This window comes from Vombatus ursinus, unplaced genomic scaffold, assembly GCF_900497805.2.
Source record: "Vombatus ursinus unplaced genomic scaffold, bare-nosed wombat genome assembly UNPS02009173.1, whole genome shotgun sequence".
Taxonomy (NCBI): domain Eukaryota; kingdom Metazoa; phylum Chordata; class Mammalia; order Diprotodontia; family Vombatidae; genus Vombatus; species Vombatus ursinus.
This window is the reverse complement of record NW_020948951.1, coordinates 9,655,178-9,678,614: the sequence shown is the minus strand read 5'-3', so window position 1 is coordinate 9,678,614 and position 23,437 is coordinate 9,655,178. Positions and strand designations below refer to the sequence as shown.

Below are 23,437 nucleotides of genomic sequence, written 5' to 3'. Positions count from 1 at the left end.
CTGGAGTCCTAGTGCCATCCTTGCCATGCCCTCATTGTGTGACCTTGGGCAAGTCACCTCTACTTTTGGGTCTCTGTTTCTCTGTCCCTAAAATGTAGAAGTTGGATTAGGCAGTACTTAAAGTCTCCTTTATGGTTCTATGATTCTTCAACTAAGTGGCTGTGGGATCTAGAGCAATGTCCCTTCCTCAATCAGAGCCTCTCTCAGGTTTCTCTTCTGTCAAATGGTGATGATAGACCCTACCTGGCATACCTCTGGGAAGGTGTAATGAGACTAATTTGACAAAGGGGTGTTGAAAAGAACCTAGAAAGCCCAGAACCAATGGATTGCGTTCATCTTGGGAGGCTTCTGAGGGTAGTGGCCTCCGGTCTCCAGCCCATCCACTCCTCCTCCTCCCACCAACATGAATAAGTCGGCCAGCCGGACAGACAGAGAAAAGAGAGCGGACAGACAGAGGGACAGCACAGAGGTCCGGCTCTCCCCACCCTGGAGGGAGAGACTCTGGGGAACACAGAATCACAGAGGCAAGAAGTTTGGAAAGGGAGTGGTGGGGTGCAAGGAGAGTAAGGAGGGGCATATATAGAGGGGGAAGCCAGACAGACAGTGAGAGACCAACATCTTACGTCTGAGTGGCTGGGGAGTTTCACCCTGCCCTGTGGAGAGAATAGGAGTTCAGAGGTTTCATTGACTGCTGGGGGGGGTGTCAGTAGGACTTCCCTTCCTATTCCCCCACCCTCTATCCTTAACCTGGCACAGTTCTGGAGCTTGCCTAGTTCCCTTGCCCATCCCCCTCATTCTCCCACTACCCACCAGCTAGATAATAAATCCTTCTTCCACTCCCCAACCAATCAACCCTCTCATTCCATCCTTGGATGGGGGGCTCAGGGCTCAAGGTTAACATTCTAGTTCTGCTGGGTTCCTTGCTGGGCACCCAGGACTGTGGAGATATAGTCGTCTTCCACATCGAAAGTCTCTAGGCCTTTCGTGAGACCAGAGCCAACCCCACCCACACTAGGAATGGATGCCCTTTTCTCCTGAGTCCTTCTCTGAGAGGAGAGCTAACCAACTCTCCCCACTCCAACCCCCAACCCTAGTCCCCACAAAACTTGACTCTGGACTCCTGGGGAGGGGGGGAATTACAGTTTGACTCCACATACATAATCCCTCATACGTGGTCACATACATCACAGCACACTTATTCCATACACACAACACACAGAAATTTCTACAAAGACACATGGACACACATATTCATATCCATAGAATCACAGAAGCTCAAATTTTGAACCTAGTTCAACCTGCCCCTGAACAGGACTCCCTCCATAACATCCCTGACAAAAGATCATCTGTCCTCCGCTTGAGGACTTCCGGAGACAGGCAGTTCCCTGCCAGTGTCTAACTGTCCTCTGTCTGCCTTTTCCACTCTTGGAGAGATCATTGTGAGAAAGCTGAGGCTTACACAAAGCAGAATTCCGTGTTCCTGTCACGTCCCCCCATCCCCACTCCTACACTGCTCTTCGTTCTTGCCTTCTAGGGATAAGCAGAACAAATCTCACCCCTCTTACAAATGACAGCCTTTCAAATCCTGGAAGGCAGCTATTCTGTCCCTCTCAGTCTTCTCTTCTCCAGGCTAAGCATGCCCACGTCCTTCCACTAATCCTCGGCTGACACGCTCTTGAGCCCCTTCACTATCCTGGTTGTCCTCCTCTTGAATGCTTCCGATGCTTCGGTGCCCAGAAAAGAAAATGCCACTCTGACCAGGACAGAGTACAGCAGGACTATTACCTCCCTCGTGGGAGGCTGGGTTTTTGTTCATTTGGTTTTGTTGTTTGTTTGTTAGTTAGTGCAGTGAGAAACAGCCATTACGATTTATTTGGATGTCCGTGCTATATGGTAGATTCTCTGCCCTGCAGAAAATACAAACAAACAAAAAGCCTGAAAAGCAGCTAGAAGGAATGCAAAAAATCCAACAGAACACACTGACACGTACTCTCTCATGGACACTGCTGTATTTCTCAATACAGCCCTAGTTAGTCTGTTTTTCTGCCATATCACCCTGTGTTGACTCATGTTGAATTCGCAGTCCACTAAAATCCCCTGGCCTTTTTCATTCTGACTATTATCTAAACATCTCCTCTATCTTGTACTTGGTAAGTTGACTTTTAGGACCCAAGAATAGGTCTTTATATTATTGCTATTGTTTCATTTTTACTTGATTTGACCCAATATTTTGGCCCATCAAGATCTTTGGGGATCCTGACTTTTGTTATTAAAATGTGGTAGTTCTCCCAGCTTTGTGTCATCTGCAAATCTGACAAACACGTAATTTATGTCTTCATTCAAGTTCTTGAACAAAACAGAGACTCAGACATAGATAAAGACGCAGACAGAAAAATGTCCAAATGTACATCGACTGAAGACAAAAATGTACATGACAAATGTCAACAAGTATCATATACACAAACATACATGTGAAAACATAAGAGATACATGAAACAAACACAGAAACATATAGACACAGAAACACATTAAATACACAAACATATCGATACACACACATACCCGTACACAAAATAGGCAGCCCCAACTTTTAAACAAAACACATCCCTAAAGTTCACTCCTCAAAGTGCACAGATCATCAGGATACACTGTTTTGATAGCCCACGCACTACTGACTTGTTTTAGGAAGACATTAATAAGCGCTAACAAAGGAGTCACTGCCAGAAATGACATCCCCTGCTCATCAAGCAGTGAGATAGGAAGGTAAAGTTGAAAAGAGGGGGTTGCCTCTACATACACGTGAGCAAATGTACACATGTGCACACATAAACACATACGCTCTACCTTCTCTGTAGGTCAAATCCTATCTCAACAAACCATCACGATGCAAATTGTTGTACGAGAAATCGCCCTCCAAGTCGGAGGGGATGGTCTGGTTGGTAGACCATTGCCTGATACTGAAATATTTCAGCACGTGCTGGGGGCCTTTGGGAGTTTGTTGTGAGGGGATGTGAATTATATTCATTGTGCAGACACCTGTACACTTAACACACATCTACACTCATCATACACAGAACTACCTCCCTACAAAGTCAAGCCCTGATTGTCTGTCCCCTGTCTATGTCTTCCCAGCCATCTGTATTCTCTCTACCCCATCCATCCTCAGTCTAACTCCCCACACAAGCATACACGCACAGGCACACAGACACACAGGCTTAGCACAGGCAGAGCTGAGTGTGGGGCCCGGGCCTCAGGTCAGCTGGGGATCGGCCCTCATTACCTTCTCTAATCCCTTGCCATGCTTTCTCAAGAGCGTTCCCTGTAGAAACAATGTCACAAGTCCATCAACTGTGCCAAGTGGTGTCAAGGGGTGTCGTAAGGCTGTGCGTGTATATATGTGTGTTTCTGTGGGTGTTCAAGGGTCCTGGTGCACAATGTGTATATGTCTATGTGTGTGTGCAGGTACCTTTAAAGGAAGCTATTCACATATGTTCCTGTGTTTATTAGAATTGTGTGTGTGTGAGCACAGGAATTCAGAAATTGTCTTAGGTTTCTTTTGTAACCGCCTAGCATGCCTAGGACTGTGTTAGGCACATACTAATTATGTGTTAGAGAGGGAATAAGCATATTTATGGAGCTGTGTGAATCTCTAAGTATTTGTATGTGTCTGTGTGTATGAAAGTCTGTGTTCCTATTCATATATGCATGTTCCAATGTGTGTGTGTGTGTGTGTGTGTGAATGGGGAGCCTGGGGTTAGCCTATAGGGGACATGGATATTACTCTTATGTTGGGGCCCCTCTTGTCCCTAAACCTTCTCCCCCTTCCCTCTCCCCCATTGAGCTGGTGAGTCTAAGATGGAAAGGGGGTGTGGAGCCTCTTGACCTGGGTCATTTAGGTATCTCCTCCCACACTGCTTTAGAAAGTCTGGTGTTTCCATCTGCCCAGGGAATCCTGTTTCCCAGGGGGCCCGAAGACCCGGCTTGTAGGTGAATGGGGAGGAGGGAAGGGAAGAGGGATAGGAAAGCCTTTAGTGGGGATGGGAAGAGGACAGTTCTTAGAAGGAACAAGGAGAGGGAACATTTCCTCCAATTCCAAATCTTTGCAGGCCAAGCAAGTTTATGTGACTCTCTGGGAAAGGAATCAGGGGTTCTAGATGAGGTCTCCAGGTGGGGTTGGGGTTGGGGGTGGTGGTGGTGGTGGTGGGGGTGGTGGTGGTGGTGGTGGTGGTGGTGGTGGTAGTGGCGTAGTACTGGTCTGTCCCAATAGCATTCCTTGCCCCACCCTGTTCTTAGGTAATTTCTGGTCAGAGACAGAAGGGGAGAGGAGAAATCAGTAGTAGCAGCTTCTAAAGAGGGATCTCCAGAACTGCAGACAGATGATAGAATAAATAGAATAATAGGTTCAGCCCCCAGACTGTGTTGTTCAAAGGCAGGGCTGTGGGCATCTTGGGCATGGGGAAGAGTGCAAGGCTCGGGGGGAGAGGGACATCCCTTCCCTCCCTCAGTGGGCCCCTTCTCCCCCAAGACAAACGTGAGGCAGAATCCTCGAATGGCAGGGCCCGTGGTGGGTACCCCAACTGGCACCAAGCAGTCCGGCCAGGCAGGGGCTCTCGAGAACATGGGGATATTGGGGAGGTGCTGAGGCCAAGGCCAAGGCCGGGCTGGGGTGGTGAGGTGGAGTGCAGCCACACAAGACAGGGGACTGACCAACCAAGTTTGAACACTGAGCGGACAGACAGACAGAGATGGGCTGCTGTACTTACAATCATCTGCCGCAGGGGGATGGAATAATCAAGAATTAGCAAAATATTGCCTCCTATAGATAAGGGTTGAGGCTCAGTCCCTGTCCTTCTAGGCTGGACCTCAGGCTGGGCCACTCTCTCCTATGCCTCTAAAGGTTAGTCTATGGTGGTCTGTGCTTAACAGATGGCTGTGGAGCCAGTCATTCTGAGGTCGGCCTGCAGAAGGCACTGTTTGCTCAACCCTAAACCTTCTGGCTTCTATCAAGTCTCACCTCTAGCCACCAGATTTGGGGTTTGGTCCCCACTGGTCTTGGGGTCCCTTCCACCACTCTTAGCAGTTCTTCATTCTCTGCTCCCATTCAGACCTTTGGTCTAATGACTCAATCCCCCTCCTCCCTTCTATGTTGGGTGTCCTGAAGTCACAGGAAGTAACCCTTCCCTCCCCCAAAAGGGGTATCGCTCTGGTAGGCGGGCTACTTTTGGGTGGGCTCAGACAGCTTGCTAAGGATCCAACAAAGGGCTATTGGAGGGATCCCATCTTCCCCATTTTCCCACCCTTTCCCCAAAGCCCTCCATTCTTGCTTCTTCCCCAGGGCTATTTTCCTTCTTCATTGCTCCCTTGCTTCTCTTGGGCCCCTGATGGCCTCCTTACAGCCCCACACTCATGGCTGATGGAGGGAGATGAAGGCTCCGGTCTCTTAGGCTGGTCTCTCCTACCTACCCTTGGGCCTTGGTCCTGCCTTAGCTATCTTGGAAGTGTCCTTTTGGAGGAATGGACTTCTTCTTGGAGATCGAAGAAAACAAAGGGATTTCTGACCTTTCTGTTTCCAGACCTCTCTCCTGTCTCTGCTCTAGTACATCTCTGATCTCTGTCCTTAGATCTTTTTACTCCCTCAAAATGTCTCTGACCTCTGACCCAAACCCATGTCTCCACTTAACCTCTTGGTTCCTGGATGTCTCTGTTCTCTGAACTGGCCATGGGTTCTGCTTGTGACTCAGCAGGCCCCAACTTTGAGTTCTTGGGGCCTGCCTGGTCAGAGACAGAGGCAGAACACAGCTGGGTGGTGGCAGCCTGCAGCTGAGACTTACCGTCTGGTCTGTGAGGGGCGGCAGGACTATGGTCTTCTCCATTGTGTTCATCACCAGTTTCCAGAGCTCTTTCAATACTCGCTTCAGCACCGTCTTCTCACAGATTTTGGCAAAGAGGGTCAGGCTAGGGGAGTGGTTAGAGGAGTTGGGCTGGCATCCATGGGTGGACAGGGGCCTTGCCCATGTCTCAGACCCTCTCCCCTCTCCCACTTCAGAGAGCACAGCAGGTAGAGGAGAAAAAAAGGTGGCACATGTCCTTCCTGATGCCTTCTAGCTTTGGGGAAGGGGAGCTCACGTCTTATAGGCTGAAGAGGATCCCAAGCATAGGCTTCCCTCGTCACTGTTCCCAGGTGACCACCACGTCTCCAGGTATATCATGCTTCCCCTCTAGTTTGCAACGCTGGTTCCATCTCTTCCTCTGCCCACCCCAAAAAAGCCACCCCTCTCACTACTGCCAGCCTTCCTTCCCTTTCCTTGGCTCCTACAAACCCCAGGCTCTGACTATAATTCAGTCAACAAATGATTCCTGGACTGGATGGGAATATGGAGCTGGTCATGTCTAAAGTCCCTTATAGTAAGCTCTGAAATTGTAGCACTCTGGGATTTCAAGAGTCTATGAGTCTGAGTTTCTAACAATCTAAGGAAGTATTAGTCTAAGATTCTAGCAGTCTATGAGACTAAAGTTCTAGAATTCTAAGGGTCTAAGATTCTAGAATTCCATTATTCTAAGATTCTAGAATCTTAAGTGTCTAAGATTCTAACAGTCTAAGATTCTAGGATTCTATTGATGGTATCCTAGAAAGACTACTAAATTTTGAGTTAGAAGTCTTGGGTTCAAATTCTGATTCTGCTACTTAGTACCTGTATAACCTTAGGCAAATCCCTTCCCTTCTCTGGGCCTCAGTTTCCTCATCTATAAATCAAGGAGATTAGACTAGAAGATATACAGGGTTCCTTAAAGCTCTAAATATTATGATCCCATGAAGTTAAAACAAAAAGGTTCTAGTAGGGTGTTGGAGTTGGGTGAGACCTTGGGTCAAATCCTAACAGCTGGCTGACTCTTGGAAAGTCATTTCCCTCTCTCTGAGCCTCTGTTTCATCATCTTTAAAGTGGGAGTAATAATATTTGTACCGCCTACATCAAAGAGTTGATATGCAGAAAGTGCTTGGTATGCCTTAAAGTGTGAGTTGTGATTCTGGGTCTAAGAGTCCAAAATCATGATTCTAAGCTTCTATGATAATGTTGCTGTTCAGTCATTTCAATCATGTCTGACTCTTCATGATCCCATTTGGGGTTTTCTTGGCAAAGATAGTAGGATGGTTTGTTATTTCCTTCTTCAGCTCATTTTGCAGATGAGAAAACTGAGGCAAACAGGGTTAAGTGACTTTCTAGGGTCACACACTGCTAGTAAGTGTCTTCAGGCTAGATTTGAACTCAGGTCTTCCTGGCTCTAGGCCTGGTGCTCTACCTACTTCACCACCTAGCTGCATAGATGAGGAATCTCTCATAATAAGATTCTACAATCCTCATCACACTTACTAAGTCCTCCTTCTTCCCAATGATCCTCCCTCCATGCCCCATTCTCCTGGCTCTACATGATCCCCTCCCTCCTTGCTTTGGGCCCTGAGCGTGGGGACTCACTTGCTGTCCAACAGGTCCATGATGGGCTGCAGGACATTATCAGCATCCTGGGCAACGCTGCTGCAGGCACTGGCTGGCACGTTTCCCGTGCCCTTCACTTGACTCAGGATGTCTCCCATCAGCTTGACACACTCTTCTATGTGTGGCTGGAAGCTAGGGGCATAGGGCTAATCATCAGCCTGGGGTTCCCTGAAGAGCAACCCTGATTCTCCAGAACAGGGAGGCTTGTGATGGGGGCAGAGGCAAAGAAGGGGTCAGGTGAGGGTGTGGAGTGCCTGGGGCAGTGGAATGAGTAGTTGGGGACATAGAGGAAAGGAAGTAGAGTGATTGGGTCAGGGAGACATAGGGATGGAATGATTGAGGGAATAGAGGGATGGAGTGATGAGGTCAGGGATGTAGTTTTGGTATTGAAATTCTTACATGCAGACACTCCCCCCCTCCCCACCATACACACACATACACATCCCAAACGTGTGGCCCTGTTACTCCCGGGCCTCTTCCTAGGGTTCTCTGATGGCTGAGGTCTAGGAGTCCAGAAGCTTAGTTCTTCCCTTCCCTCTGTTCTCCCCATGCTGTGCACAGGCATATCTACACAAACACTCACACACCTGGTGGCAAACAGTCGACTGAGCTCATCCAGCACATTATTGAGTTTCACCTGAAGCTCCTTCAGGATGTCACTGGCTTCAGCATCCAGCTGGGGATAAGGAGGAGTGAAGATGAGACTGTGGTCAGAGTGGATCCATGCACTCAGAGAGGCAAGGAAGAGTCAGAATAGTTGGAGGTTCAGTCGTCCTGGGGTCAGTAAGCACCACCTCCCTCAACTGATCTAACTGGCCAGGCTGACAACACCTTTGCCCAGAGGTCCAGAAGATCATAGAATCTCTAAGGCTGTTGAGCCCAATCAGAGAAGGAATCCCTTCTAACATCCCTGAAGAGTGTCATCCAGTCTCTACTTGAACACCTCCCTAATGCTGGAGGCTGCCTGTTCTACATTTGTGTAGCTCTAGAAAGGTTTTCTTTCTTTCTTTTTTTTTTAAGCAATTGGGGTTAAGTGACTTGCCCAAGGTCACACAGCTAGTTAGTGTCAAGTGTCTGGTCTGAGGCCAGATTTGAACTCAGGTCCTCCTGACTTCAGGGTCGGTGCTCCATCCACTGCAACACGTAGCTGCCCCCAAAAGGTTTTCCTTTACAATCTCTGCCCCCCCTTTTTTCTTTTTTTAGTAAAATGTATCTTTATTGAGGAGAGGGACTATTTCATTTTTGTCCTTGTATTACTGGTGCCTAGCACAGTACCTGGCACATAATAAACACTTCATAGATACTTGTTGAATTGGATTGATACTGAAATCGACCTTCCTACAACTTAGCTACATTGTCCCTCACCTCACCTTCGGGGGGCCAAGTCTGATTCCTCTTCCATGAAAGAGCCCTTCACATACTTGAAGGTGGTCCACATCACCCAGTTTCCTTCACTTGCTTATATTCAGCATGGTCTGCAGTCCCCTCGCCATTTCAGTTACCTTCCTTTGGACATACTCTAGGTGGTCCGTGGCTTTCCGAAAACCTAATACCTACACCTGAACCCAGGACTACAGATGTGCTCTGACTCTCATCCCGGTCTGGACTTTTGGGACATACACAGAGTCCATCAGCAGGCATGACTGCACACTAGGCCTCTCTTTGTGCACCTCGAGATCCTGCTAGCATCTTTTGGTGGCCGTATCACACAGATGACTCTTATTCAACTTTCAGTTTACTAAAAACCATAGGTCATCTTCAGATATTACCATTCATCCACTCACGTCCCTTCCCCTCCCCCCATAACACACCCACGCGCACAAACACACACACACATACTTGTGAAAATGATTATTTGAAGCTAAGTGTTGAATTTTACATTTGTCTCTAATTTCACCTTATTGAAATCGGTATAAAATGCTAGCCTGCAAAGGGTTTGATGGATCCTAAGCCTGACAGCAGAGGTATTGCCCTTGATGTTGAACTTTGTGCATTCTACGAATTTGGTAAATCCATCATTAATGCTTTCATCCAGGCAACTCTTACAGGGAACAAGGAAAGGGAAACTTTCCTGTCTATTTATCTTCAAGTTCTTCCTAGTCCTGGCCCCTGTCAATACCGTGGAGGGTCTGTATTCCTTTCTTGATCCCGTCCCATGAGCCCTCCTGGTCAGTCACCTCTTTCTTGGTGTTCAAGGTAAATGGAGTTGAGTGAGTCTGGAGTAAGGGTGGAGGAGGGAGCCAGGAACCTGGCTGTCACTCATCTACCTCAGGGCTCTTGATTCAGAAAAAGAAGAAGAAGGACCCAGGCTAAGAGTTTTGTTTCCACTGATCTTGGGCACTTGCCTAGGGAGCTCATTGGATGACCTAGTTCTGGATAAGAGGAGATGAGGAGTCTAAAGGGTCATAGTTCCGAGGTGATACAAATCAGAGAGAACAGAAGAGATCACTGTAGACACAGTGGATCAGAGAGAGCACATCTGGGGCCCCTGATCTTCCCATTTCCCTCCAGTCAAGTCTTACCTCCTTCCCACCCATGGCCTCAAACATCTTCTCCAGTTGCACCCGAAGTTGCTGTGTGTTGTTCATGAGGATGCATGGCTGTGGGGTGAGGCAGGAGATACCAGAGGGTCAGAATCCATACCCTGGGGCTCTTCTTGCAGGCACAGGTCATGAGAGACCCCTGACCAGCACCCCTGTCCCCACCTTCCACCCCAGGCAACAGGGAAGGGGCTGGGGTTACTTCAGAGTTCTTAGGCAGAGATGGGAATCAAAGACCTAGATGGGGGGTGATGATATGCGCAGCATCACACTGGGATTTAGCAGCATGTCTGGAAACTAAAGGTGGACTTTGGGGTCTCTAGGATTCCTCAAAAGTTGAGTCAGAGATGGAAGAAGATAGAGTAACAGAGCCATGCTCCCTTCTGGTAAGGGAGTGTAAGTTATGGCTCTAGTATATGGGAGGGACTGAGGACAGTGGCCAAGTGAGCTGGGGCCTGAGGGAAAGGAATAGAAAAAGGACTTTGGGAGTGAAGTAAGGGAAAGGGAGGGAGGGAGGTGATGGAGACAGTAGGCAGATGAGGCAGCTGGGTGTAGGAGAAAGGGAAGTCACCCACAGGCACATCTAGTCATATCCAGGCACTCAGTTATACGTTCTGTACACACCCATCCACCCTTAGACGTAAAAATGCACCTGCAGACAAACAGACACACAGACACACATACACAAATACTACATCCAAGGGGTTGAATTAAATGTCTGGTATGATTGAAATAAATGTGGAGAAGAAGCGATGTGGGTCTAAATAATGCCTCCTTGGAAAAGCTCTTCCCCTCCTTCCCTCTCCACCCCAAGCACTTTTAAGATATCGCTCCTTCAAGAGGAGTGGGTCAAGGCAAGAGAGCATTCTGAGCTGGTTTCATCATGCTTTTCTTTAAAGAAATAGAACACATCTTTGCTCAAAAGTTACTCCAAATCTCTGAATGCTTGTCTAGTAAAGGTGGGGTACATACCCTCTGAGAGGCTGAAGTGCACTCTTTGGTACCCTGCTTTCTGCGTATGGCTTGCTAGTAACAGTTCTGGGGTGTGACCAAAGGAGAGCATGCTCACGTGTTGTATATGGACATGCATGTATATTGTATGTATATGTATGTGTATGGGTACATATGTGTATATCTCTATATAGATATCTATATCATCTACATCCATCTATCCTTCTATCTATCTATCTATCTATCTATCTATCTATCTATCTATCTATATTTATCTATCTATCTATGGAGCAGGTCTGAGGTAAGAGGCAGGAAGGCCATACATAAAGATTGTGAAAGATTGAAGAAAGGATGCACTTGGGAACCACATCGCAGCTGGACTGGTCAATGCAGCAGAACTGATAGAGGGGCCAGCCTTGGAGTCAGGAAGACCTGGGTTTAAATCCTGCCTCTAACACATACTGGTCAGTGGCCCTGGGCAAGTCACTTGACCTCTTTTTTTTTTTTTAAGGCAGTTGGGGTTAAGTGACTTGCCCAGGGTCACACAGCTAGTAAGTGTCAAATGTTTGGTCTGAGTCCGGATTTGAACTCAGGTCCTCCTGACTTCAAGGCCGGTGCTCCATCCACTGTGCCACCTAGCTGCCCCTACTCGACCTCTTAAGACACTAGGCAATTCTAAGAACATATATTACCAAGAAGCAGCTAACTTTCATTGGGAGAGGGAGTTCCCCTCTAGGGAGTTCCCTATACCAAGGAAATCACAGTTCTAGCCTCTATGCCTATCTAAATGGTGGTCTAATGGATAGTCTAAATGTTTACTATTAGTTAGGTTGTAGTCTTAAAACACTCCATATAGATAGACCCCCATAGACACACACCCTCAGACTCAGCTCTTCTCAGACTCCAACACAAATGTATACCCCCTTCTGATATTTATCTGCCATCTGCTTCTCCTCCTTCCTTCCTCCCCCTCACCCTCCTTTTCCCCTCTCTCCCTCTCTATCTCTGTCTGTCTCTGTCTACTTCTTACACAGACTCATAGAAATTAAAGTTGGAAGGCATCTTAGAGATCATTTAATCCAATTCCCCTTCATTTTATAGATGAGGAAACTAAGACCCAAAGGTTAAAAATGCCTTGCCCAGGGTCATAAGGTGGTGTCCTAACAGAGCAAAGGCTTAAGCCTAGGTCTTTTAACTCCAAATCTGGTGGTGTTTCCACCACACCACAAGCTGTTTCATATATCTTCAGATACTTGCAGTCATTACCATGTGTGAACACATACATACACACACACACACACACACACACACACACGTGTTCAGATTTGTGTGACCCAAATGGGGGGGTGATGTAGTAGGAGTGGGCAAGGAGGGCCCCAGGAGCTGGAGGAGAAGGGGAGCACACGTCACCACTTTTTCCTTCTCCTTAGAGCAGTAGGTGGTGAAGTCTTTGGAGATGATCTCAGCATACTGCAACAGGACGTTGCTGATTGTCTGTGGGGAAAGCACAGAGACAACACATGGAGGGTGAGGATCAGTTGGCTCTGCCAATGGCTGTGGGACAGGAGGCAAGAGCAAAGGGGTCAGGGCCATGAACCGACTCCCATAATGATAATAGTAGCGGTTAGCATCTAGCATTTCTGTTTTGCTTCAAGGTTTGCAAAGCGCTTTTCAAATATCACATTTGATCCTCACAACAACACTGCAAGGTAGGTGCTGTTTTTATCCCCATTTTACAGATGATGAAATTGAGGAAGATAGCAGTTAAGTGATTTGCCTCATTCACACAGCTAAGGGTCTTGATCCTGGAAGACTCAAGTCCAGCACTCTATCCACCACACCACCTAGCTGCCTAAGCAGCTATATTTTATCAGGAGCTGAGCTCGTTATAGATCATGATGTCTAATAAAACTGAAGAGAGAATTGAATCCCCATTCCCTAAAGAACCCAGATCCATGAAGATACCAATCACGAAGATTCCATTATTGGCCACAGGATAAAGAGATGTACCCTGTTGGTTTGTGATTCGCTGCTGAGGGATGCGGCAGCTGCTATATGTTGACCTGATATCACCAACTGGGAATTCTTCTGTCTTCCTGGGGACAGGAGTCCAGGACAGGACAAAAAGCCTTCCAAGATCTGTCAAACTCAACAATCACTATTACCTTCTTGTGACTTATGTGCTGACAGATGATACCACCATAAAGAAACTAGGAATCATCTTTAGGATTATGAAAAGCTGGGCCGGAAGCTAAAGACCTTAGGTGCCTAGGTGGTGTTTTCATTCCTGCTGCCTAGTAAAGGTAGAGGTTTCAGAAGAGAAAGTGGGATTTGGGAAATGAGCAGTGGGCTAAGAAGATGATGTCAGAGAACAAGATTTGGGTCTCTGCATCATGACTTTAGCTATAGGAATGATGATCTCTTGGGCAAGGATGGAATGCACATCTGTAATCATGGAACCTCAGAGTTTGGGAAGGACCTCAGAGACCAAACCTGGTCTCATCTATTCTTGAACAGGAATCCACTGCATAGATAGCACCCCTGGTTACTGTCATCCAGCCCAAGGTCACATAGGGAAATCCTAACAGAGTTGGATTTGTAGTAGATGAGACAAGGACAAAGAGAAAGCAGAACTACTCAACCTTCAGCATGATAGGAGTAAAAATGGCTAACAGGAAATTGAAACCCAAGGTAAATGAGGAGCTTGAAAGAAAGCCCCTTGATGTTCACAATGAATTCACACCACCAGGCCTGGACAGACCACATTCCAGGGTACTGAGATACATCTGTGAGTTTTTGGTGGTCTGGCTGTGAAAGAGGTGTATCTCAGGAAGAGAGACAGGCAAACACTGTGTGGATTTTGAAAGGAAGAAAAACTATAGCTTTTCAGACTGCAGGCTGGTGACCTTGATGTCAATCTGTGGCAAAAGTGTAGAGTAGATTATTAAAGAGTCAGTCTGTGAGCACTTACTAAGGGAAGCAGCAATCACAACATGCCAGCATGGATTTCCCAAGAAAAAATCTTTCCAGTCTAATATAATTTCCTTTTTTTGCAGGGTTACTAGATTGGTAGGTCAAGAAAATGCTTTAGTCACAACATAGCTAGATTTCATTCAACAAGGAATTCATCAAATCTGTCTCATAGTATCCTTGTAGATAAAATGGAGACATATTGACTAGATTGTAAAAGCTGATTTCAGAGCTGGTTGAATGACTAGACTCAGAGAGGCAATTAATAGTTTAATATCAACGTTGTGGGAGTTTACTACTGGAGAGAGCAGAGTTCTGTCTCCATCTCTATTTTGTTTATTTTTTTCAAAGACCTGAATGAAGGTACATATAGAATTCTCATTTATAGATGACATAAGCTGGTAGGATTAGCTAACATGTTGCCTATTAAGAATCAGGATCCCAAAAGATTTTGAAAGGTTAGAATGTTGAGTCAAATCTAATAAAACGAAATTAAACAAGGGTAAATGTAAAGTCTCTCTCTTATGTTAAACAAAGATCAGTGGCACAAGTATAGGATGGAGAAACATGGACAATTAATGTGAAAAAGACTCCAAACTCAACAAGAGTTAACAGCATGATATGGAAACCTCCAGAAGCTAATGCCTTCTTTGGTTGTGTTAACAGAAGCATTCTGTCCTGGACAAGGCAGATCAGAGTCCTTCTGTTTTCTGCTCTGGTCAGGTCATATATGTCCTCATTTCTTAGCAGCATATCATAGGAAGGACATTGACAAATTGGAGAACATTCAGAGGAGGGTGACCAGGGTGGTGAGGGCATTGGAAATTTTGTCATGGAAGAATCAGTTGAAGGAACTGGGGATGTTTAGCCTGGAGAAGAAAATCTGGGGGGAGGGAGGGGCATAATAGTTCTCTTCAGGAATTGAAGGCCTCTCAAATCGAAGAGAGATCAAACTTATTCCACTTGGCCCTAGTGATGGTCAAATAGGAGCAATGGGGGAAAGTTGAAGATGTAGGCTTGAAATGTGGAAAGATTTTATAACAATTAGAACCATCCAGAAATGTAAAGATCTGCCTTGAGAAGTAGTATCGCTGGAAGTTTTCAATTGGAGGCTCAATTATCATTCACCAAGCATGTAGTGGGGGGATTCCTGCTTAACCTCACTAATCCCTGAGGTTCCCTTATGACTGCATGATAAAAAGCCATTTAGTTGGATGGTCAATCCATTGAGGGCTCTGAAAACCCAGGGAAGAAGATTCAGGAAGCACCTTCTAAACTAAAGTTCAATGGTTCTCCAAATACTTCCAGAAAGATTCAAGCTAGGTAATGATAATATTTAAATGTATACAGCATTATAAGGCTTTTCCGACGTAGTTCCCAAATGTCATTTCATTTTAGGATTGTGAGATTTAGAGTTGGAAGATTCCCAAAACATCACTTAGTTTTATCCCTTTGTTTTACAAATGAGGAAAATTCTTTTCAGAGAGGTCACACTGACTATGGTTGACCTTGGCTCAAATAGGAAACAGGGGAGATGGTTATGTTTAGTTGGTACCTTCACTGCCAAACAATCTGGCCTGAAATGCATGGCTGCCTTATCCACTCCAGTCAGGTCCTTCTAGTCACTACCCCCCCCCCATCCTTCACAGCCAAGCAAATTCCTGCTTCCACACTTTTGCTCAGGACATGCCCTCCTGCTGGAATGCCTACTTCTTTTCCCTCTCTATCAATCCAGTTTCCTGTTGTCCAGAAAACTCATCATATAGGGATTTCTCTTGGTGTAAGTTCTTCCCATATGAAAGATCTCATCTAGATATTTTTTCTAATGTCTATGAAAATGTGAGTGCAGATTGAATCCTTTCCTACACTAACTCTCACTCCTAGTGGCTAATCTCCTCCCACCCCATCTGACCCCAGTACCTTGGCAAATCGGCGCATGTAGTGGCCTACAATCTGGGGGTCAGGACACTCAAGTTTCTTGATGATCTCAAAGCTCTGGTTGAGCTGGGAGAAGACATCTACCACGGAGCAGGAGAATAGGGCATGCTCAGAGGTCTGCTGGAACTGTAGAGGGACAAGGAATGAAGAAGACGGTTGTATTAGTGGGCACAGAAGCTACTTGGCACGAGTGAACACTGAGGAAGTGTGTATGGGAAGTGGGGTGAACATAGGACCTGCACTTTCCACATTGTGAGACTGCTCTCCACTCTACCCCAGTCTTAAACCTTAAGGGAATTCAGGCTTGTGTCCTTTAGACCATGGTTGGGTTCCTGGAGCCTAAGGAGGGTGTCTGAAGCCCTATTCTAGGTCTGGGGAGTGACGGGACGGGGGTCTCCAGAAGGACCTGGACTTGGAGAAGAGCTGGATCCTTGGAGTGTCCTAGAATGGTGAGTCTTTGATGCTCATTCAAGGAAGCTGGAAGTCTGGGGTCTGACCTTGTCCTTGGTGGGGATATCATCTTTCCACCAAACTCATCTGAGATAAATGTCTGAGTTAAGACTAATCAGCTCCAGGGCTAGTCCAAGACTGGGCTGGGAGAAAAGGACTGGGTTAGATACTTTGATGGGTTCATAAACACCAGGCTGGCCTTTAGGGTGAGTCAGGGAAGCTTGGGGAGCCACACCTTCCTTCTCACTCCCCACCTGCCGTGGCTCCCTGCCTCACCCCATCCTTCTTGTCACGCTCCAACGCTCCATGGAGGAAGTCCCGGGACACCTCCTCGTTCTCATCCAGCCACTGGATAACAAAGGGCTCAAACCACCTGCAGTGGGAGATGTCGGCCCAGTTACTCTCAGTCCCCACCTCCCATAATCTCCCAATGCATCCGTGCCAGGACAGTGACCCCCTCCCTCCCATAGCTTCCTCTGCAGCACCTATCCCAGGTCAGGGAATGATGGGCAATCCATTGTCTTCCCTCTCCCTTTTTCCCACAGAGCCCAGCTCAGGAGAGGGGAGCAGGATGACTTACGCAGGGTACTCAGGCACACGGTCCTTGAAGGAGGGCAGCTCGGTCACGTACTCATTGTACAACCATTTGACTTTGAAGTGCAAGTTCATGTAGTCGGCACTTTTGCACAATCGGTGTTTGTCATGCTCTGGGGAGAGGAGCAAGGTACAGAGATAGGAAGCAGGGCAGCTCAGAGAAAAGGCCCGTCCTGTCTTCTTCCCCCAGCCCATGGCTGAGCCTCAACCCCAGGCAAGGCTGGATCTGGAGTCAGAGGATCTGTGTTTGAATCCTCACTTCGACCCGAGACTCAACTCGTCCACTTAATAGCTGTGTGACCTTGGGCAAGACTCTTTCCTTCTCTGAGCCTCAGTGTCTTTATCAGTAAAATGGGGATAATAATGGCACCTGCCTCATAGAGTTATTGAGAGGATCAAAGAGGATAACATGTAAAGTGGAATGAAACAATGGATGGAAAGTGCTTTCCCAACCTTCAAGTCCTGTATAAATGCTAGCTTTTATTGTTATTCTTGTAACACCCCCTATATAAACATGAGCTGTTGTTGTTATTGTTACTGTCTGTAATTCTAGGGAACGGGACCAGGCGATCTCTAAGATTCCTCTCTAAGTACTCTGCTTTCCTAGAAACCAGGAATTCTCCAGGCCTGGGAAGCAGGGACTGGAAGGAAGCAGGTCTTGCTTACAGCTCACAGGGCTTGTGCAAAGGGAGAGCCCTGTTGTCCCCTGCCAGTCCAGGCAAAGGGTTGGGGGACAAACGAACCACCCAGGGGAATAGGAGATTCTGGGGAAAGGTTCCTCACCCTCCATGGCATACTTCATGTCCTGAGCAAACAGGTTCCACATCACCTCCGCACTGATCTTGCCCACGTTCAGTTCTTGGGGAAACCTTTCGCAAAAGAGTGTGGGAGGGGAAGGAGACACGAGGAAAAGGCTGAGATGAGGGAGCTGGCCACCAGGGGGCTCCCTCTGCTGCCCCTGGCTTTCTCCCTCTTTGCTCTTTTCTCCATCCTCTCTACATAGATAGAACACGCTTGGACTCTCTGTCTCTCTCTCTGTCTCTGTCTCTGTCTCTGTCTCTGTCTCTCTCTGTCTGTCTCTGTCTCTGTCTCTCTCATTCTCTCTCTGTCTCTGTCTCTCTCTCTGTGTCTCTCTGTCTCTCTCATTCTCTGTCTCTCTGTCTGTCTCTCTCTTTTTCTCTCTGTCTCTGTCTCTGTCCCTTTCATTGGGGTCACTTCAGAAAGAGGATCGGGTTTGGAGCTAGGGGATGTAGATGTCAATTCTGTCTCTGCTATTTACTGTCTGTGAGATCTTGGGCAAATTGTTTGCTGTTTCTGGCCCAAGTTCCTTCATATGTAAAATGAGGGTGTCTACAGTCCTGTGGTTTATGGTTCTTCCATAGGACTCTGACCTCCTTCAGGCTCTAATGATCACCTCTGAGCCCAGAGCCACCCACACCCAATAGGCAGAATAAGAACACAGCTGAGAGGCGGGTGGGGGGAGGGAAGGCGTGTCCTAGGATTGAAGGTTGCCCCTATTCTTTCTGACTCTGAATTCCTAGACTTAGGACCCTGTTGTTTCGCAGAGCCTAGCATCTTTACTCCCTCTTCACCGTCTGAGCTGCCTCCCCTTTCCTGGGCAACAATCTCTCCTCTGGGGAAGATAGTATATGCTCATCTCCTTTTGCTTTGCTGATTTCCCAATATTGGTCAGCCTGATCCCATTTTAACTCACACTAAATGCTCATTTTCACCATAAATTTCAGTTTCCTCCACTCAAAGTCCTGGGTATAGGGTGGATCTCATACACAGAACTACACGGGTGCATATAATTGAACAGCTTCACACATGCACAATTCCACACATACCCAGCACTTAGCATAGTACTTGGTACATAAAAGGCACTTAATAAATGTTTGTTGATTTGATAATACACATAGCTATCTGAATGTCTACAATTGCACCTTGCACAACACACACACACACATATGATATTCATACACACAATTCCCTACAAATAAGCACCCATATACTATTACTCACATGTGCAAAGTTATGCATATGAGTCATTACCCACATAGACACAAGCACACATATACACTATGTATAAATTTATATATACACACAATATATGTATATGTATATATCTGGAAAAGGAAATGGCAAATCACTCCAGTATCTTTGCCAAGCAAACCCCAAATGGGGTCACAAAGAGTCGGACATGACTGAAAAACACAACTGAACATACACACACATACATACATATATGTCTGTATACACACACAATTCTAGTTAGCCACATTGACACACAATTTCTCTTTCTCTCCTCTGTCTCTTCTTTCTTCCTCTCTCCCTTTCCCCCTTCTGCCTCTCCCTTTCTAAACACCCGTTGCCATGCACATTCACCCACTGACACACATTTGCAAGGTTTGCCCACACCCACATCCATCTTTTCCCCTTCCTCCACTCACTGGTTGAGGCAGGGTGTATAGGAGTTTTTGTCTTCCTCAATGATGGACACAATGAGTGTGATGAGCTTGGACCAAAAGTCTAGGTTCTTGATGCTGGGTCCCTGCTCCTCCGGGGGCACCTCACCCTTCTTAGCCTGAAAAGGTCAACGTTGATGTCTATCATGAGGACCACTAGGACAGATCATCTCGATCTGCTTATTTTGTGGATTGACAGGGAAGGGGAGGAAGATGCTTCATCATTTTGAGAAAGTAGGGAATTCAGATGTGATGTTTGGGTGGTCCCAGAGGTCATAATCCCAATGAATTCTTCACTCCTGAATCCCCTTCCCCAAAACTACAGAGTCCATCCCTCCATCATAATACAGAGAATCCCTTCCTCTTTCTTCAGGCTTCTTGAAGAGGAGTGTGAACAGGAAGGGGTGTGACATCCACATCACCCCCGTGTATCTGTGGGACACTATTGTCTTGGGTCCTCTTCTTTCCTCTCCCTAGCCCCTCTCTCTTGGTGATCTCAATCACCTTTAATGGGGTCAGTTATAGTTTCTACACAGATAACATCCAGATCTGTACATCTGCTCTGAGTCTCTCTCCTGACCTCCAGCACTATCTCACCAACTGCCCAGATGCCCCACAGACGTTACGCCATCTCCAAGTCAACCCATCCAAAACCGACCTCATTATCTTTCACCCGAAACTCTCCCTGCCTCCAAATGGTTCTGCTTCTGTTGAGGGCACTGCCCTCCTGCAGTTACTCAGGTTTGTAACCTTAGAGTTATCCTTGACCTTTTTCTTCCATAGCCAGCCAATCATCAAGTCTCGTTGATTTTACCTCCACCGCGTCTGTTAGATCTAGCTTCTCCCCACCCAGATAGTCACCACTCTGGTTCAGGCTCTCATCACCTCTTGCCTGGACTATTACAACAGTCTCCTTTGTGGAATCCAGGCTCCTAGTCTCTCCTCTCTCCAAGCCATCCTCCACACAGTTATCAAAATAATCTCCCTAAAATACAATCCTGACTATGTCACTTCTCTGCTCTAAAATCTTTACTGGCTCCCTATTACCACAGAATAAAAATCCCAACTCCTTAGGATGATATTTAAAGCCCTTCATAATTTGGTTCCCAGCTACCTTTCCAGGTTTAGTGCCCATTACCTCTTCACACACCATTTTCCAATCAAACTGGCCTATTTGGTGTTTACTAAGTTTGGCATTCCATCTCTTGCCTATGCACTTTTGCAAGGCTGGAATGTACTTTTTCCTCACCTCTGCTTCTGGTTGAGGTTCATTCGAGGCTCAGCTCAAGTGATACTTCCTTTTTTTTTTTTTTTTTTTGGTGAGGCAATGGGGTTAAATGACTTGCCCAGGGTAACACAGCTAGTAAGTGTCAAATATCTGAGGTCAGATTTGAACTCAGGTCTTCCTGACTCCAAGGTCAGAGCTTTATCCACTGCGCCACCTAGCTGCCCCTCCAGTGGTACTTCCTAAGGGAAGCCTTTCCTGATCCCCCTGATTGCTGCTGTTATGCTTATCTGCTTACATATTACAAGAGAAATAGAACAGAAACTGCTTAAGAGTAGGGATAGTTTTTCAACTTGTCTTTCTGTCACCAATCTACCACAGCGCCTTGCACATAGCAGGGGCTTATTAGATGCTTGCTAGATTTGGATTGGGCCTGAATGCATCCCAACTCAACTGAAAGCAACCCAGCTAAACTCACTCAACTGAATTGAAATCAATGGAATTTAATTGAAGTGTACTGAAATGAACTCCCTAAAGTTAACCCACTTTTCCTCCAGACTTCCCTCTTTTTACCAAATGCACTACCATTTTCCAGTCACCTAGATTTATAATTTCAGTCATCCACACTCTTTCCTTTCCTTCACTCTCCATACCCAATCAGATTTGTTTTTTCTACCTCCATGACACCTGTCATATTGATATCCATTCTCTTCTTTCTACTTCCAAGACCACCACCCTAGTTCAGGTTCTCATCATCTCCCTAGATCATTGCATAATGATCATCTTCCTAGATCACAGATCTAACTGTGTCACTCTGTTTCTCAAATATGTTCAGTGGTTCCCTATTGCCTCTAGGACAAAATACAAATTCTTTATCCCAATGTTTAATGATATACACAAACTTCCTCTTATTCCTTCCTTATTTCACGTTATTCCACTTCATATATCTTATTTTCTAGCCTGTCTCACTAGCTGTTCCTCAGACCCAGCTTTCCATCTCCTACATCTGTACATTTGTATAAATAGACCTCCATGTCTATAAGTGTACTCCATCCTCATCTCCCCCTTGTAGAATCCTTATCTTCCTTAAAAGTTTGGCTCAGGCATCCCTTGTTTCATGAAGCCTTCCCTCAATTCTCCAACTGTTAATACTCTATCCCTTTTCAAATGAGCTTATATTTATTCATATGTTCATCTGTCACACCCTCCAGTAGAATATAAGCTACTAAGGGTAGGGATAATCTTGTTTCCTATACATATCCCGAGTACCTAGCATAGAGCCTTTTACACAGTAGGCATTTAATAAATATTTTCTGTATTGAATTTTGTTCACTTAATTGAACTTAACTGTACTCAGATAAGCCAACCTAACCCACTCAACTCAACTAACGCCAATCTGATTCAACTCAACCTAACCCAGCTTGTCTCAGCTTAATTCAGCTCAACTCAACTCAATTCAACTCAGCCAACACCAATTTAAACTAATCCAACCCAACCCAACACGATGCAGTCCAATTCAACCTGATCCTGCCCAGTTCAACATAACTCAACTCAACCCAACCCAGGCTAACTCAAATCTACCAAACACTCCCCAATTCAAACAATCCAACTCAGCCCAACTCCAGCCCAGTTCAACCTAATTAAACCCAACTCAACCCAACCCAATTCAACTCAAATCAATCCAACCTAATATAACTTAACATAACCCAACTCAACCAAAATGAACTCAGCTCAGTTCAACTTTTTAACTCCAACCCAACCAAATTTAAACTAATTGAACTCAACCCAACCCAGTTCAATTAAACCCAAGTCACCTCAACCTAATCCAATACAACTGAACACAATTCAATTGAGTCAAATATGGATTAATCCAACCTAATTCAATGGAACCCAGCCTGTTCAACCCAAACAAATATGACCTCAAATGACTCGGCACACTTCAACCCAACTCAACTCAATTCAACTCAATTCATACTTATCCTGTCCAATTTAACCTAAGTTAACCCAACTGCATTTGGCCTATACAATTTCTAGTCTCTGTTAAGGGTTAATCTTATAAGGGACCATGGTCTATCCTTAGCCACCCTTTCCCATGAAGCACCTCCATGTCTCACTTCCTTACCGGGTCAGTCTGGTATTCTCGACTATAGAGTTCATGGCAGTTGTTAAAGATGTACTCATAAGTGGAGTTGAGGCAGGCCTTCACACAGTCTTTTACCACTTGGCTGGCACGAGGTGGGCTCTGTAGCTCCTGGACCTATGGGAGAGATAGGTCTAGGTGGGTAAGGCTAGGAAATGATCTGTCCTCATCTCAGAAGCTGAAGTTGGAACAGTAGGAGGGGATACAGGTGTGAAATAAAGCCTGACTGGCCAATAGATTCCAGTTTCAAAGGAGGAGAATCAATTGTCTAGTGGAAATCAGGTCATTGGGAAAGATATACAGTTCAGAGGTATAGGCACATGATGATGTGGTATGGTACATTCTGGTGGAGAGGCATGGAGCCACTCCCTAGGCAAAAAATATAATAATAATCATAATAATCATAATAATAACCTAGTAGCTGGGAGTCCCTGGGAGATTCCAGGAGACTGCTAACCATACCCCAGGTGGGACCTCTGTTACCTTCATCCGGAAGAAGGTGATGCTGGTGAGAAGGTCGACAGTAGACTTGAGATCCTGAAGCCTCTCTGGGCTGCTTGCTGGAAAGTTGTTCTGAAGGGGGAGGGAATAAGGATTACCAGAGATCCAAAAAGCCCCCCAAACCCTTCCCAACCATAGGAGTTCTCATGAGATGATTCCAAGGAGTCAA

The 23,437-nt window shown here is 46.1% G+C and overlaps 1 protein-coding gene across 1 annotated transcript in view; it reads right to left on the bottom strand.

Moving 5' to 3' along the window:
* The window catches only part of UNC13A (unc-13 homolog A), an 86,855-nt gene that overhangs the window by 12,469 nt on the left and 50,949 nt on the right, over nucleotides 1-23,437 (bottom strand). The window contains exons 22-35 of the mRNA XM_027851117.1: nucleotides 23,251-23,340; nucleotides 22,750-22,884; nucleotides 19,388-19,521; nucleotides 17,721-17,806; nucleotides 16,924-17,050; nucleotides 16,620-16,716; nucleotides 15,876-16,019; nucleotides 12,396-12,479; nucleotides 10,017-10,094; nucleotides 8,082-8,170; nucleotides 7,474-7,626; nucleotides 5,832-5,955; nucleotides 3,281-3,319; nucleotides 624-653 (exon numbers count right to left, since the gene is read on the bottom strand). Coding sequence (XP_027706918.1) covers nucleotides 624-653; nucleotides 3,281-3,319; nucleotides 5,832-5,955; nucleotides 7,474-7,626; nucleotides 8,082-8,170; nucleotides 10,017-10,094; nucleotides 12,396-12,479; nucleotides 15,876-16,019; nucleotides 16,620-16,716; nucleotides 16,924-17,050; nucleotides 17,721-17,806; nucleotides 19,388-19,521; nucleotides 22,750-22,884; nucleotides 23,251-23,340 — 1,410 coding nt within the window. The remainder of the gene's footprint in view (nucleotides 1-623; nucleotides 654-3,280; nucleotides 3,320-5,831; nucleotides 5,956-7,473; nucleotides 7,627-8,081; nucleotides 8,171-10,016; nucleotides 10,095-12,395; nucleotides 12,480-15,875; nucleotides 16,020-16,619; nucleotides 16,717-16,923; nucleotides 17,051-17,720; nucleotides 17,807-19,387; nucleotides 19,522-22,749; nucleotides 22,885-23,250; nucleotides 23,341-23,437) is intronic.